This window comes from Watersipora subatra, chromosome 1, assembly GCF_963576615.1.
Source record: "Watersipora subatra chromosome 1, tzWatSuba1.1, whole genome shotgun sequence".
Classification (NCBI taxonomy): domain Eukaryota; kingdom Metazoa; phylum Bryozoa; class Gymnolaemata; order Cheilostomatida; family Watersiporidae; genus Watersipora; species Watersipora subatra.
Genome location: NC_088708.1, coordinates 16,344,793 through 16,362,109, shown reverse-complemented (window position 1 = coordinate 16,362,109; position 17,317 = coordinate 16,344,793). Strand labels below are relative to the sequence as shown.

The window sequence follows — 17,317 nt, the reverse complement described above, 5'->3', positions numbered from 1 at the left end:
ATAATGTACCATAGATGATTTTGTTTCAGGGGTCACATATGCTGCAGTGACTATTAATCAAGACATGCTCCTTGGGTATGTTTTGCTATGACATTCTGAAGAAAAAAATTTAAATAGCAGGCTATTCCAAATATGTTCTCCTCTACAATGAATCCTTTTAATATGATTATGAACACTTTTCTAGCATTATAGTTTGAAAGATATGATAACAGGATGTGCATTATCAGAGGAAAATATGTGTAGTCAAATTTTAGCAATGATAAGCGTATTTACAAGTACGGTCAAACCCCTGCTCACGACTGCTTTAACGTACAAATGTTTCAACATGCAATTGTTTCAACATACCACTGTTTCAACATAGAGTTGTTTCAACTTACTAATGTTTTAACATACAATTGTTTCAACGTACAGTTGTTTCAACATAAAAATGTTTCAACAAAACATTGTTTCAACATACTAATGTTTCAACATATAATTGTTTCAAAGTACAAATGTTTTAACACACTTGTTTCAACATACAATTGTTTCAACGTACAATTGTTTCAACATACAATTGTTTCAACATACAATGTAAAATTCCAGCAAATAGTTGACTTTAATTGACCTGAAGTAATTTTTAACAAATGATACTAAATTTTTTAATTATCGCAATTTTATAATTGAAAGTAATGAAAGCGTTTAAAGTTGAAAAAGTCTTGAAAAATAGTATAAAGTAAATAAACTCGCGTAAATGGTAAATTGCGTAGGTTATTAATAGTAAGGACTTATTATTATTTACTTTTTAATTAGTAGGACTTTTGTAGTTAAAGGAAAACAACCCACTTTAGTAGCGGGCGCAAGGGCTCTGTAGAACACATAGAGCAACATTTCATGGTTGATCTATGTATGTATAGTATTTCTATTTGGGTTTTTATCTTTTGAATTGACAGGTTCTGGGCCAATCTAAGCTACTCACAGGCGAGATTTGGAAGATGATCAGCTTGTGTATATTTGAACCAGTGGCCGTAGGATTTAATATGGCCGATATTGAGGTTCTCTCTAACCTCCCTGAGATATTGAAGAGTCTTCTACAAGTCATTCTGCGTTTTCTGGATTCTAAAGTTGCAGAAGACTTCTACAAGACTCTCATGAACCTAACTGGATCATTGTGAGTTCCAACTGTCTAAAAATATTTGTGGTTGTATTGCAGTGCAGAAATACTGTTACTGGTACAACTACTCCAACTGCTTTGTGTTTAGGGGTTCATATGATCTTGGTCACATGATTGCAACTCTTGACCTGAACTCTACAGAGGAGCACCTGCTGTCCATGACACACTTGGCAAATGGTTATCAGTTACTGTCTGATGTCAAGCTTCTGGCAAAGTGCTTCGCTTCTGACCTCACTGAGTTCAGCTCACAGCTGGCTGAAGCTGTTGTTAAGGTGTGTGCGGAGTTTCACATCATTTTTGTTCCTCTGTCTCTGCATGTCTTGGACGACTTTGTCATTTTCAGTTTGGTCTCATCACTTTTCATTCTTCGCAATTTTAAGTTCTCAGTATGCATCGTTTATATCTGCTTCCACTCAGCTACATTTTATAAGGCTGAGAGACTAAAGCTAATTTGGCCTTGAGGAAAATGTCACTTGCAGTTATAATTTTTTATTTTTTCTGCTGAGGTCAGCGAATGGCAAGTAGGTGATGAAAGTTCTTTGGAAATCCTAATGGCTCGCAACCATGTTTCAGGGTAGCAGAATAAGTGCCATCGAACCTGCTGGCAAGCACCTGCTAGAGTCTGTCTATGGACTAGCCCTTAGCATTGGCCTCCCTGACAGCCTTATTCTTAACTCTCTGTATAGCCCGGATGGCAGAGCAGTATATGCATGCATAGACACTGTAAGTGAAACTTAGCGTGTTTCTCTAATTCTGCTTCGACATGTCTGTATATGTTTAAGGAGTACATCACACTGTTTGTTGTTGTAGCTGAAAGGCTACATCAGTGATTTCACTGCATTCATTAGCCTATGACATGATTTTACCTGTTGGCAGTATAAGATTGTTTTAACATCCTTTTCTTCAGTGTTTAGGAAAGTGAATTGTTTAGAATTCCGTTAGCAATATTTTTAACATTACAGTTACAGTTAAGTTACATTTCTGTAACTTGTTGGAAAGAAGCTGGTACCAACATACAGACCAACTATTTAATCGATTTGTAACAATTGCTTCTGTCCTCGTAGGGAGTCAATAAATCAATCATCAGTCAGTTTGATGGTAGAGATGCCCTTCATGCGCATATTCTAAGTTCTAAAATACGTATCGATTGTTCAACTTTGGGTCTGATGATGTCTTCTACATTCACCTCCACACACCGCAGGCTATATGGGGGAGTAATGCGGAAGAGTAAAAACTGACAAAATACCTTGGAAAATTCTGGCTCGTAGAACTGTGGTGATGAAAACCAACTACACTATTTGCTAACAATGCAATGCTTGTGCTGGCCTATTTTTATGAAGCCATACGGTAAAAACAGTTTACCAGAAAGGCGTTCACTATCTTATTTTGGATCTGCTGTCAGCGGATCTATAGAACACTAGTAAATGCCACGTGTTTACTTCGGTTGCGTGTCATTTGGCACTACTAAACAAATTATGGTATGTGCTACTTTGTAGGTTTTGCACAAGCATATCACTATGAACTCTCCTAACCTTGTTCAGTTGATGCTGGAAAAGGCACGCCTGGACCCACATCAAAAAGCCTCTTATGTTATTGGCCTGCTCGACTATATGAGTACCTCTACTTATCTACTGGACAAGTATGTCAGCTATTCCATCACGTCTGTTGTATCACTGATTTACCTTGTTCGTTTATGTACGGCTGAGACTTTGAACATAAGATTTTATTCCTGGATAGGAACAAATGTAATTTTTTGTTAATCAAGGATCAAGCAAACTGTAGTCAAGAAAATATGGGATGGTTGGGCTGACCTTCGCTGCTGGTGGAGTGGTGATACTGCTAACCAGACAACTGTGTCTTACTGCCTCCATATACTGAAAAAGTCCTTTCTTATAGACACAACTGTAAGTGATAGTAAATAAGCCACTGATGCTCGCTTCTCTAGAATAACAAACACAGTGGGACGGTTATGTTCATATGCTCACCGTAAAACCTCTAAGTTAACGCCACGGCGCTCTGTTTTTCAACCTTTCTTCTATAGTGGTGGCCAAATGGAGGTGGCGTTCAAATAGAGGATGGCGCTCTATTTTTCAACCCTTCTCTCCTAGTAGCGATCAAATAGAGGTGGCATTCAAATAGAAGGTGGCGTTCAATTAGAGGTTTTACGGTAACTCCAATGTAAGCCCCATTTTTTTGTAATCTTTAGTCAGTTCATAATGTGTTGGATTATGGTATGCACTCAAATCTACGGAATATTCACTTTTGCGACTGTTGTTTCATTTTTTTGTGGTTTACAGCATTTCGGTTCCTTGAATTATGCTCATTTCAAGTTTGCGCTGAGCATCTTTAAAGTGAACACATATTTTTAGTTTTTGCGGGTAGGTTTCTTATGACTTAACTCTGTGTACATTGTTTTTCATACAGATAGAGAAACACCCGCGGTATAGTCTGATGATAGACCTTTTCAAGACTACGTTAAGCTCTAAACAGACCGAGCTCTCACAAAAGGTATCTGTTTACGTTGCGCCAAGTTGTTGTCTCTGCTTGATCAGTTATTGTCTGCAACAGCTGTGAAAATGTTATGTTAAATCTGTAGAACTACCAGAATATGAGTAAGTAAAAAGCTCACTTCACCTAAAGCCTTATCTTGTAGTATGACCTGCTTGATATGCTGCCTGCCTTCCTCAAAGGATCCAGTGAACAAAGGAAATCAGTAAGGTTGGTATATGGTATAGTCTCACAGCATTAGTGATTAGCCTGTAAACACCTTCATGGCATGGTAGATATCAGTGTTTTTATTGAGTTTTCATTCAATATATAAAAAATCTCATAACTTTTAGACCTAGAAAAGCTGCCACAGTAAAGAGTAACGGTTAATGGGGTCAATAGTTATCTAAAAGATTTCTAAATACGCATTCACCAAATCATGATCAACGGTTTGGTTTTATGACTTATTCTGTCTGACTGTAAGCATCTGTTATGTTGGTTGAGTGATATAAGTATATTTACTACCTTGTATGTAGGAAGCATATGAGGCTGAAACAGCAGGAGAGTAGATCACAGTGGTGTTTTTATTTAATTGTATGTAAGAATACTATTTCTATAAAATGATGAATAGTGTGAGCGAAGTAAAAGGTATGTGCATACTTGGAGATTACTGGTCTGTGGCATTGTGTGTGACCTTGACCAGGTGCGCTGACTATCAAGCTTGAGTGGACTGCTCCAAATGTGAAGATATAGAAAAGTTCCGTGACATGATTGTCTCCTGCTTTTCGTGGGTTGAATGATCTCTAGTCATGGTTAATTGTAGAGATGCGGTTCAGGCGTATGTTGATGAGAGGTTTCCTATCAGCAGCAGAGAGTTTCCTATCAACTCAAGCGGTTACCATGACTATATAACAATGTTCAAAAAGGTGAGTTCATATGATTAATGTGCCGTTGTTATAAATCAATCATTGCCTGACATAATTAAATGCTATTCCTGTCAATATTTTGAAGTTGGCATTAAGGAAGTTTTGTGAAATTAAAAATCCCTCTGTTGAAGCCTAGTTTTTGGGCTTTGAATGTCGATCGAAAAGCTATCGGAATTCTGTTGTTCTATTTAAATTCTTATTGGGGTCTAATTGTTTTTTTACTTGTGGATATTTAATATTCCTTCGCTAATAAAGAGTCAGCGGTTTCTGTCTCATTTACTCCATTATTAAAACAGCAAGTGGCAGGACGGTTTGGGTTGACATCGACAGATGCTTTTTATTATAATGCTATCAATCATGAGAGATCTGCTAACAGGAATTGGTTATGCTCAATTCATCAAAATGATCAGCAGTTGTGCATAACATCATGTAGGAGAACTGCTAATGGTATTGCTCATGTCTGCTGCTTTTGTTAATACCTTTCAACATCTTGATGACCTTCACACGTCCTCTGGAAAAGGTAACTACTAAGATATTCCTTGCTTTCTTCCCGATTGTTTGCTTATTTTAGATATTGGAAGCAATGGTACTGTCTGGGGACATAGAATTACTCAAAGTTGTACTTTCTGTATTGTGCCGAGAAGAGACACATGCTGACGAGAAGTTGATACAGGAATATATTGATAGATTTGCTAACAGGTATTTTTGCAGTGTTAATGCGTTGTTTAAAGTTGTCAATGTCTTTAAAACCTCTTCCAAATATCTAAAAAAATTGATTTGAATTAATTTATTCTGTTATCATGCTACCAATAATTTCCAATTTTAATTCCTATTTGGCTAATAACATGTTAACTCAGTACATAAACAGTAGAGAAACACGCATTAGTTGTAAATGTAAGTACTTTACAACTTGGTCAATATCTTCTTAGAATGTCTCAATATTCTTGCAATTGATTAGAATAGAAGTATAGCCATTGTTTCCGCTCTAAAAATACATCTATGAATGTTCATGAACCACAAGTGTGTCTTTATCTATTTGATGCTTAGCTTTGCGTAGATTGCTAGAAACTGCCTGTGTGCTTTTCAGCAGCATATGTGCTACAGCATTACCTAATCCAATGTCTTTAGTCTTTTTGTTTACCATTGTTATATTACATATGTCATGGTCAGTTGGATCATTACTGTGGCAGGTTGAGGAAACTGCGCTCCAGCAATCTGTTGGATGCATTGACACTCTGCTTCAACATGTTCATCAATTCATCGACTTATCCCAATCAGACCTGTCGTGTGGCAGCATTGACCCGTTGCTGCCTGCCCATACTTAGTAGGACAGACAGGGCAACTGTCATCGACTTCTTCAAAAACATCCTCGGAGATATAAAAACGCTTCTACAAACCAGGGAGTCAAAAGTTTGTAAAATGATGCTTTAAGATTTTTTTTACCAATCTTTTAGTTGAATTCCTACCTAAAAGTTTTGTGACTGTGACTGACAAAGTCTCCAGATTTATTTTGGATGCGCTTCAATGCACTTGAACCGATTTCACCGAGAAAGGTATAGCGTTCAATCTTGGCGTGCAATATGTAGTATGTGCCATGATCAGCAGCCATTGCTATGCATACTAGGTTGGTGGCAAAAACTTTCTAGCAAATACTTTAACTAGAAAAATACGTGCGATGTGACGTCACTAGCTGCTATCATTGCTATAGTTGATACCAGCTATTGCGTTCAAGTTGCACCGTTACACATCTCTATTATGTCAGTCTCTTTGCAACTATACACTTCACACTTTTGCTTGATCCGAGCGTTTTAACCATGACCATTTTTTGCAGATTTTAGTCTTAAAATATCCCAGCAATCAAATCACCTCAAACATCAAAAACAGTCGTAAACGATAGAAAAATACTGATACTTTCTGATAAAATCTACTAAAATTCTGTGCAAGTTCATCTTTAATGAGAATAGGCTTCATTTACAAAGACTTTCTTTCAATTATGCTGCAGGCTATTCCAGAGGCATTTGAAGTGGTTATCAAGGACAAAATATGCTGCTATGAACTTATAGAATTCATGTACAGTGGCCTCCTCAAGGATGAAGTGTTCAGTCCTAGCTCCATCCTCGCTAAAGGTTGGGTGTCTAATGACCCAACCTCTGCTGCCAAGGCAGATGCATGGAAAACTATGACGAAAGACCTAATTAGGTCAGTAGCTTTTCCCTCAATGCTTTTTTGCATACGTTATACTAAGGCATGGATCTCAATGTTTTGGCTATCTAACTAATATATGCAGAAAAATAGTAACTTCCGAATTCTTTATCAATGCGTTCATCTTTTATTTACATTTTCCCTTGTTCAGGTGATTGACTTGCGCGAACAGTCAGGCATATTTGAATGGTGTGGTTGAACAAATGATTTTATTAGACTGTGTGGTTAAATAGGCTATACTAGATAGTATGAATAGACAGACAATATTGGGTACAGACACTAGTAGACAGACAATACTGGGTGAACAATATGAATAGACATACAGTAATGCGTATTCAATAAGAATATACATAGACAAACAATACATCTACTGAATACTGAATGTACTGAATAGATAATGAGAATAAACATCCAACCCTTACAAATACGTAGCATCGATAGAACAGTTAAATTTTGTGTTTTAGCGACTTACCCTTTACTGTTGTGCATTTTGTTGCAACTTGCTGCCTTTTTTGTGTGAAAAATTCTTAAAGGTTTATCTTGAATATGAGTTTTTTTTTCAGATTCTGCTCCATTATTTTCATTGTTTGATAGACCACATTGAAGAAATTCCGTATTATCTTTTACTCAAAGGCCCACAATCAGGAATTTAAATAATTTGATGGTGGCCAAATGGTTATCAATTAGCAAGAGATTGACTCTACTTATTTTCCTCTTGCAGTGTATCTGGAGTATCACTCCGATCAGTTGTTATGTAACCGTCTGATATTTTTTACTAGAATCTGTAAAGACTGCAAAAATGAGGATATGCGAGGAGAGACAATCCACTTAGACTTGAGAAGAAAAATGCAGTGTTTTGCATTCAATGCTTTGATGGCAATCATCACAAATACTCAAGTCAACCCAGATTTCTATCGCACATTCCTCTTCTCTGGTGATGCTGTCAAGGTAAGGCATCCATTTATTTCATAAACTTTGAATTCTCTGAATTGCAGGTGTATGATGATCCATGGCAAGTACTTGCAATCTTAATACATGTAATGTAGTTGTAATTGTTGCAATTCCAGCTAAGCCATTGATGTTTGAGAAATGATTAGCGCTTGTCAGAAATATCAAGCAACTGTTAATTCGAGTCCCCAGCAGTGCAAACACGAGACCAAACCCTTCAAATGAAGTACATAGCATGAGTTACACGAAGGCACGAGTTATACGAACGCAATCGTCTCAGTTTAAGACTTAGGTTTTGTACTCAGTCTCGACTACTAACAACACACGTCTGAAAATTTTAGTTACTCCTGAATACTTTACCGGCTGCAATCTGCTTCCACTCAGCTACATTTAGTATGGTCGAGAGACTAAAGCAAATTATGAGTTATAATTTTTTATTTACATTGCTGAGGTCTGCGATTGATGATTAGGTGGTTAAAGTTCTATAGAAAATCTTACTGACTCACAACCATGTTTGCCTTTAAATGGCTGCTGTGGCACTCAGCTGGGTTTGACTAGAACAGGTAGCAAGATTCTGTCTATGATTTGCACTAGAGCATTAGACATAGCATTTGATAGTCTAGAAGATATGGTACAAGATAGTGTACAAGATATGGTACAAAATGGTGTACAAAATACATGTAGTGTACAAACCTTTTTCTGGCTTTTACATGGCTGATGTGTTGAGATATGACATTGCATCCAAAGACCTGCCCAATTTATTGCAATATCTTTTTGTGTACCATCCCATGTGAATAATGACATTTTACATTAGACTTATTCTTAAAAATACATGACTGTCAACCAGGTAGTAAGTAGGTGTAATAAATTTAATGTTAGAAAATATTTGACTACAAAATGAATTCGTAAATGCATTATTTACATATCATCACATTTAATGTAATAACAGCAGACGATACAAAGACTAACAAGCGCTGGTGTCACAAACAATAAAACTATAGCAATATTGGAAGATGAAGATGAATGCTCTAGAGCTAATTTCGCTTCGGCTTGGAACTTAGCATTTTCATTACCGGATAGAATATCCGCGTAATACCAGGATATGAAGTACTTTATACTGGGTACATGATAGAATATCCTTTTGCCTTTTCTAAACTGGTGAAAAAACTTGCTTAAGGGTCCTTCAGTGTGTGCCCCAAACATTTCATCGGTGATAACATTTACTCCATCGACTTGGCTGACCAGCACACCGACATACACATCGTCTGTAAACATATACTTAACATCAAGAGCTATACTGGGAAGTTTTGCAGCCAGTTGTGGAGTGATAAGATAAGCGAGTCCTTGAAACCAGACAGGATAAAGCTTGTGAGGCCACAATTCCCAAGAGACACCCCACTTGCTCTCAGCTCTTCTATTTACTTCTCTTGAAAGAAGCCGGCCTGCATAAAATTGAGAAACCGTTACGGACCAAGAGGGAGGGAAATATCGTGTTTTGTCTGAAAATGAAGCACTGGTAGTAAAAATTATGATAATCTGAAATTTTGATCAAATTAACTCATTAATGTAATGCTGATGACTTGAGAATAATCAACAGGAGGTCATGCAATACGTACTAGCTACAACGTGCAAAGCAAATTTATAAATGCATAAACGGCTATTGGTAAATTATTCATAAGCCAATCAATATGGCTACCAATGTTGTCCTAGATGACTCTAGCCATACAAACTCTCCATTTCAGTGCACCGTTAAACCATATTGGAATGTGGGTATCCAAAAACGTCGAAACTGCATTTTTAGGTTTTTTAAAATTAATGAAACGCTCACCAAGGTAGACGTCGGTTGAATTCGATTTTAATGCCTTTTGAATAGTTTTATTAAGTTGCGATAACTTTGTGGGATGTACCAGGGCGTCATCATCGACTTTTAACACCATTGATGCATTGGGACACCCTGTGTCTCCAGATACCCACCTGCAATATCAAAGAAATGTTTAGTATTCACAAGAAATTATTTGGTGCATGAACTAATTGAGGATATTACTCTCGATAAAAATGCAAAATTTAGAATAGGCAATTAAGTTAGTGTAGTGTGATGCATACTCACTTCAGAAATGATATAGCCTTGTAGGTATTGTTTTGGTATGAGTCTATAAAGTCAGACTGCACCATATCGTTGTACATTTCCTCCTCATAGTTGACATGATGTTGAACAGACTCATTCTGTGTTCTACCGATTATGAACACTATTCTGGTCTTAAGGGCCAACTTGTCCTCCAGAGTTTGTCTGTTCAGCCAAGTGCTCCTCATAACCGCTCGTCGCTCAAAATACTAAATAAAGAATTTGTTTCGACTCATTTATGGTCACAACGTGTGTCCAGCTGGGCAATCGTAGATATAGCATGCATGAATGTAAGCTTGCCAAGCTGTTCATTAAGCTTTCCTCGCAAAATTGTTGATGTATGAACTTCTGTAGAACTGTTTAAGGCTACATAATACTGAGTTTTACAATGTTTATGTCAATTCTTGCTAAAATATGCAGTGTAAAAGTTGGGAAACGCTTTTTACAATCATAACGGCTTATAATAAGCAGGGTTGGAAAAAACCACGGTTTTTATGAGAAAACCAGGTTTTTTTGGTTTAAACCGGTTTTTATGGTTTATATAATTTACCAAGGTTTTTTGCAGTTTTAAGTCTAATTAACATCACTTACTATAGCTGCATGATTGAGTATTGAACATACATATGTGGCATCATCTATTAAAGATGGTACTGTGGGAGTTGTTATGGGAAAAAAGAGAGAAAACATATGGAATTTCGGAATGAGTCTTTAATCAAACATGATTGATGAAATACAAAGCAGAAATCTTATCACATAAAGTGAATATTTTACATACAGCTCTATGTATAAGTAGGAATCCAAGTGATTAGTCGTGTGTTAGTGTAGAGCAGAGCATAATGCAGATGCATTTGCTAGTGTTTGGAGCAGTGGCAGATGACTCAACTTCTATCACCTGAATACTAACAACACTGTCTGAATTGGTGTTATCAGCCTGACATTTTGCTACGTGAGCTTTAAGCCTATCTGCGTGACCTCGCGTTATGACAGCACACATATTACATTTTGCCTTAAAACCTTTGGCAGTTCGAGTGAAAAGCTGCCAAACGGGATCCTGTTTGCCAGGCATGTTGGAATTTGAGGCACAACTTTAACTTTTCAAAACGCAAAAACTTGATAAACTGAATTCTAACAATCCAACTACTTTGGCTTGTGCCCAATAAATGAAATATTAGTTTGCAAACTTAAAGCTTTTGCCCAAAAGGATTTTATTGTTTTAATTTCTAATTATAAGTTATCCTATCTCACTGGTCAGACTTGAGAAAGTATTCATTCATTATTAGAGACGATGATTGGATTAGTATATTTCACATGGTTTTTATATTTCATCATTAAAAAGATCAATGAAAAAAGCAATTGAAAATTAAATTCACTAATTCATTGTTGTGCTAAGATTTTATGTAGTTTCAACTTGAGCTCTGCCATCAATTTACTACTGTGTCCTAAATAAACTTCCACAGCTGATAATTACATATAATTGCATTTCTACAGCACATGAACCACTAGGAGCTTAAAATATGTTTTTCACAAAAAATAATGAAAAAACTGAAAAAAACCATAAAAACTGGTTTTTTCGGCTGGTTTAAACCGATCCAACCCTGATGATAAGACAAGCGTTTGCTCGAAACTACAGATACCAGTCTGAACCAGTTAAAAAAACATGAGCAGGTAATCTCACCTGAACAGCGCTGTGCACAACAACTACAAGCTTCTCATCAGTGCATCCTTTTGGAATCATGGTAAAACTGAATGGATAGGGGTTAACATGCATCCCATTCACCAATGGTAAAGTGTAGACAGGATTTGTGTTTTTTACAGGCTTTGCGCTTTCTACACTCTCTGACTTTTTCTTTCTTAGTACTTCAGCTGTTTTATCCTTGATGCTGGAGTTTAACGGTGGACCTAATACTTTGTGTGTGACCGTAGAAAGTTCAGAAACAGGGTTTTTATTTGATGCTTCATTCAGATGGTCATCAAGAAGATTGTGAATTATTAATATAATAATAACGATGACTCCTAAAATGGTTACATATCTTCTGGTCTTCAAGCATTTCACAAACAGCATTCTCCAGATGCGAGTCATCAGCAAGAGCAAAACTTGCACAACCATTCATGTATAAGATAACTTTAGTGTCGTCATATAACTTCAAAATTCATGATTACACCTAAAACGAAAATGTCAGACTATTACATCACTGATCAAATTTAGGTACAAAGGAAGCTGCCAGATTTCAGCTTTTTAGTTACTCATATACGATGCTTCGTGGTATTAAATGAACCATTTTTGAAATTAAAGTGAGAAGTAGTAAGGGTAACAATGATGATTGTTAGCTTGTTATTTTTAGATATAACACTTGGTTGACATTTACTCAGCAAAATAGATTGGCTCACTTTTTTGCACGAGCCTTGTATAATTGAATAGGATTTAATTTCAGTAGATCATGATCCACGGGTAATATTGCGATCATTTGCGGGACCACGGCATCGTTCAGATGTCAGCTTCCACGTGATCTTGTCTATGGGCTTTAAGTAACGCCCAGACAGTTTGGTTTCAATATGACTTTTCCAGTCACGAATTATGGCAACCTTAATTATAGTGTTTGTAAAACTAGTGTTAGCTTGCAGCGTATCTTTATATCAAGATCGGTTATGTTCCTACTAGCATAATCGTCCAAGCCAACGCCGTGTGAATTTTTCAAACGCTCAACCAAGTTTTTATGTAAAATATGAATGTAATATATTCACGCAGTTGTACATACCGTACCTCGTCTTCTCGAAAATTACCTTAGTGATTGTAGACCATTAAAGCAATGTATAAAATCGGTTGTTTTATTGGATACTCACACCGACAATTCATCAAGTCGTTTTCTAGTAGTAACAAATTTCACCAATGGTTAAGTACATTTTCAATAACGACAGGTGGTTTCATTTTCACCCTTTCGTGTTGTATTTTGGGCTGTGACATAAAACACGCGTCTGCTCGACGCTTAATCATGTACGATGCCATCAAAACCTACGCAGTAAATCAGTTACGAGCACAATCTTACAACATCTGTTTTCATTTTATTAGGTACCAGTTATCGACACACATACCTTATAACGACGTCAAAACAGTTTCATTTGATAGCATCATTTAAATATAAATGATTTAATTATATCCTGTTCGTCGCTGTAGCGAGAATTCATTTGACCTTAAACCTGCTACCAGGAATTGGGCAACCCCTTAGTATCGGATACGATTTAGCTTGCGCGCTGTTTATTTCGTGGAGCTAAAGCTTAACTAGGAAAAGTGTGGGCTAAAACCATTGAACTCAAAACCCGTTACCTATCGCTATCAATGTAAAAGTCACGTGATTGCCACTCCAATGGCTAAAACGCTACACCGACGAAAAGTAAATTTATCGTTTTCACATGCTGTTTCATCGGCGCTCATATATTATGAGAAGACAATTCCTATTGGGAATCTCTAAGCGAACTTTTGAAACTCGCTACTGTACAACTCAGCCCTAAATATTCAAAATATTCAATGTAAAACGTCAATGCTCAAATACCGGAGATTTTCAAAGTTTAGCCAGTGCCAAAGACCTCAAAAGATTAGTGTTTCGTCATAAAAACTTATGGGCATCATTGTTTGTCCAACAAATATAACTGCTAATTTAACAATAAGTCAGTTTACTCACTCTGCCTGTTTGGTTAACACCCGAAGTTGTACAACTATCTTTACAGCTCCCTCTTGATATCAGCAATGATATCCAGCCCCCCCATATGGGGGGGGGGGGGCTGTATATCATTGATATCAGACGCCACAATAAGATCAAATATGAAAAACTTGTCATAGGGTCTTATAACAATGTATAAAAATCGTGAAACTACCCATGAAGTAGTGCTTTCTCATGCAAAGCACTACTTCATGCATGCTACTATTGTACATTACTATATATATTATATCTATAAATCTCAAAGTTTGTGTGTCTGTGTGTGTGTTTCAGTTTGTCCAGCTATAGCTATTAAAATTTAGAAATAAAATATCTGTTTGATGCTGGATATGATTTTGGAACCTCCCGTTCGCCATGCAAATATCTTACCAATTGAGCTATGCGAGGATGATGGATTAATTGGGCGATATATGTCGCTATGTGGGTGATAATACGCATACTGCTCTTCGTTACGACGCAATGTCATTTTATGTTTGCTTTCATGGCTCTCATTTCTAAGTTTAGCAATACTAGCTTACTCAAATTAGCCATTGGCAATGTGCCAGGCTAATGGCAAGTGGTAGGCAACTACATTACCTGTCACTGTTTATAAGCTGATTTTTAATACCCGTGCAACGTCAGGCATTCCAATAGTAGTTATCTTAAAGTTTGTGGGTGTGCGTGCGTGTCTCGGTTTAGTTGGCTATAGCTATTAAAATATTGGAATGAAGAATCTGTATCGCAAAAGATTTGATCTGTGAACCTCCTGTGCCCCAGACGATATGCTAAGCTATTAAGCTACGCGACATTGATAGATTCATTGGCCGATATATGCCGCTATGTGGGTGAAAATATGCATACCGCGCTGAATTACGACGCAATGTCATTTTATGCTTGCTCTTATTATTAAATTTAGCAAAGAAAAACTGAAGCCGTACCGAAAGAAAAATGCGTGCCCTAAGTGAAGAAAAATGTGTGAACTCATATAGCCGACAAGACTATTGCAATCGGTATAGATCTGTAGTAGGCACTGCAGCCGGTACAGTATGAGTTACACAGAAATAAACACAGTACACAGAAATAAACACAGTACACAGAACAGTACAGTACACTGAAATAGCACAGTACACAGAAATAAACAAACACCTTCATTTAAAAGTTACAATGGTAAATGTTGATGTTGAATCTGTTGATTAAAAGCAAATTTTCTGTACACAAACTTTTTTATTCCAACTAGTATAGTATATGTTGTATATACTAAATATATAGAAGTTAAGGAGTATACAAATAGCAACAGTTGCTATTCGAACTTTCAAACTTCATATCATGAGAAAAAATGTTTTGTCCAGTTTAAATAAGTTAAGAAAAAAATAAAACAGCTGGAAAGGTTTTCAAACTTTTGTCTAACAACTGTAATTTTCAAACTTCGTATCATGAGGAAAATGTTTTGTACTGGTCAAATAAATTAAGAAACAAAATAAAACGACTATAAAAGTGTTTAAATGTAAATATGGAATAATTAGCAAGTAATAGCTAAATTAATTCTGTTTTGCCACGATTACAATAAAAGATGATTCGGTAATGAGACAATTAATACGAACTGGGAAAATAAATCTTGAATATGTTAAGTTAGTAATAACAATTCATACATAGAACTCTCTGTGTGTGCGCGTGCGTGCGTGATTGTGTTTGTATATAAAAAATGTTACTGTTCCAGCAGAAGCTATCCATCAAACTTTTGAATATGATGATACTGGCACCTCTCGATACTGGAACAAATGTAAAAATGAGATATCGGACTGTCTTTGTCTGGTACTTTTTCTGACCGAACGGAGAGAGAATGTAGAGGCTATTCCTGCTCGATAATACAATTGTCTGCATTTAGTAATTTACCGATTTAGCAATCAAACCTTACGAAAAACTGGGTTTAGGAGTGTCACGGCACATTTGAAATTGAGACGACACATTTAAAAACTACAAATTAAAAAAATAAGTAATGGTAGTGTCATGGTTTGAAACAGTAGATGACCAATAAGTAAAAAGAACAATAAATTGTGGTATCAAGAAACAGCACAACTGCTGCAAAACTTTGCACTAAGCACTGCGATACATCAACAAGCAAACATAAAAATCTAGGGCAATTGCTATGCCGCCAGAAATATCAAGTATGGGAGTTGTCCAACCATCGTAGCTGATGCAGTGTGAATAAATGGGACATCAGTTGGATTGGGAGTTGTCTGATCATTATAATGAAGAGCTTTTGAATAAAAACAGCACAAAAATTCTATTAAATCATGATTATTCTTGATCAACACCACCTAATATGAAAGATATTAACTGGCTACAACAATTACTAATGGATGTTCAGTGAGGCAAACAACTCCACAGGGTGTCAAGCACAAGGAGAGGTATATCACCAATATTATAGGAGCCAGCTAGATTTATGACTTGTTGGAGCGAAGTAGCAGTCAGCATGCACCAGATCATCAACCAGTCATCAACGAGACAATTATTTACAACACTTTATTTAGTATGTTTAGATATAGCTTACAACATCATGTTAGTCTAGAAAATGTTGTATTGTATAGCAGTAGAAAAATATAGCATAATTTTTCATTAACTAAGATATTGTATTTTATGCAAAAAGATTCATGAAATGGCTGTAAAAAGAATGGCATAACATGATAACATGTTTCTTGCTTCATATAAATGAGCTGACTAGTAGCGTCCTAGAATGAGAATTACTGCAAAATTAATTTCACAATGCTACTACTATTAGTTTTTGAGTTATGGCCAGTTTTGTACAATTTGTTGCCGGACTTAAAATATTTTTTGCTTGTCGTCATGAGATTTCTAGATCAGTAAGAAATTTTAGCTCACCGCAGAGAATCTGAAGCAGAAATTATGCAAGAAATGATGCAAAAACCACAAGCAAAGCACAACCAACCAATAACCTTTGTCAATGACTCATGGACAAGTATAAAATAAGGGCAAAATCGACCAGACAGAAGAGAGGGGAGTTGGCAGCGAGAAGCTGGCAGCGAGCCAGTCAGCAGAGGGAAGCATAAGAAAGGATTCAAGACAGGAGAAGACTAACAGAAGCCCAAGATAGCCAAGGAGCCGGCAGCAAACAGCTTGCCGAGGAAATATACAACAGATACGATTCACCCAAAGAGGTGGCAAGCCAGGAAGCCATAAAGCCCTGAGAAGAGAGTTTATTCAGCCCCCTGACAGCAACAAGAGCTACTACTGCACGCCTAATAGATACATACTCATTGAGCCTAGTAAGGCCATAACAAATAGGGCTAAGTATACAAGCATATTGTTATTTTTGTTTGAGCTAGTGAGTTTTGACAGAATAATTGTTATTTTGACCTTTGGAAGAAAATAGAGTTCATAGACGCTTGGAAACAAACCACTGGCGTATTATCGTCGATTATAAGATAATTACTTGCAGACAGTTGCAGACCTCACAATCTTAACATAACTTGCTGTGAGCATTGATTTTTGGGCTCATCATTGGCAACAGTGCGATACTGTCAAAACAATTTTAAGGAAAGTTATAGTAGTGCCCATCTCCATTGATTGATTTATTGACTGAATTTCGCTTTTTAGAGACTGTCTGATTTTATGGGGCAGAAGTGCCACTTTGTCTGCGGTCAAAATTTGTCTTTTGAGAAATTGAACTCAAGGCCCAGAGGCTAACCATTGCACATAGAACCGTAGAACCATTGTAGTATTTCACTCAAAGGAAACACACAAAAACAATACATTTTATATTATTATTTGA

General features: G+C 36.6%; 2 protein-coding genes across 2 annotated transcripts in view; one reads left to right on the top strand and one right to left on the bottom strand.

Annotated features, from left to right (window-relative positions):
- LOC137405092 (DNA-dependent protein kinase catalytic subunit-like) overlaps positions 1-7,797 on the top strand; it is a 29,163-nt gene extending 21,366 nt beyond the window's left edge. The window contains exons 25-36 of the mRNA XM_068091343.1: positions 930-1,147; positions 1,239-1,422; positions 1,724-1,873; positions 2,647-2,789; positions 2,916-3,054; positions 3,575-3,658; positions 3,804-3,868; positions 4,461-4,563; positions 5,135-5,262; positions 5,754-5,973; positions 6,566-6,762; positions 7,761-7,797. Of these exons, the coding sequence (XP_067947444.1) occupies positions 930-1,147; positions 1,239-1,422; positions 1,724-1,873; positions 2,647-2,789; positions 2,916-3,054; positions 3,575-3,658; positions 3,804-3,868; positions 4,461-4,563; positions 5,135-5,262; positions 5,754-5,973; positions 6,566-6,762; positions 7,761-7,797 (1,668 nt within the window). The remainder of the gene's footprint in view (positions 1-929; positions 1,148-1,238; positions 1,423-1,723; positions 1,874-2,646; positions 2,790-2,915; positions 3,055-3,574; positions 3,659-3,803; positions 3,869-4,460; positions 4,564-5,134; positions 5,263-5,753; positions 5,974-6,565; positions 6,763-7,760) is intronic.
- A 658-nt stretch (positions 7,798-8,455) lies between these two features.
- LOC137408529 (beta-1,3-galactosyltransferase 1-like) lies at positions 8,456-13,016 on the bottom strand. Its single transcript, XM_068095091.1, has 5 exons — positions 12,926-13,016; positions 11,511-11,997; positions 9,821-10,044; positions 9,542-9,687; positions 8,456-9,155 (listed from the first exon to the last, which is right to left on the bottom strand). Exons 2-5 carry the CDS (start codon positions 11,940-11,942, stop codon positions 8,632-8,634), a joined length of 1,326 nt encoding a protein of 441 aa, XP_067951192.1. The 5' UTR covers positions 11,943-11,997; positions 12,926-13,016; the 3' UTR covers positions 8,456-8,631.
- Between the last annotated feature and the right edge of the window lie 4,301 nt (positions 13,017-17,317).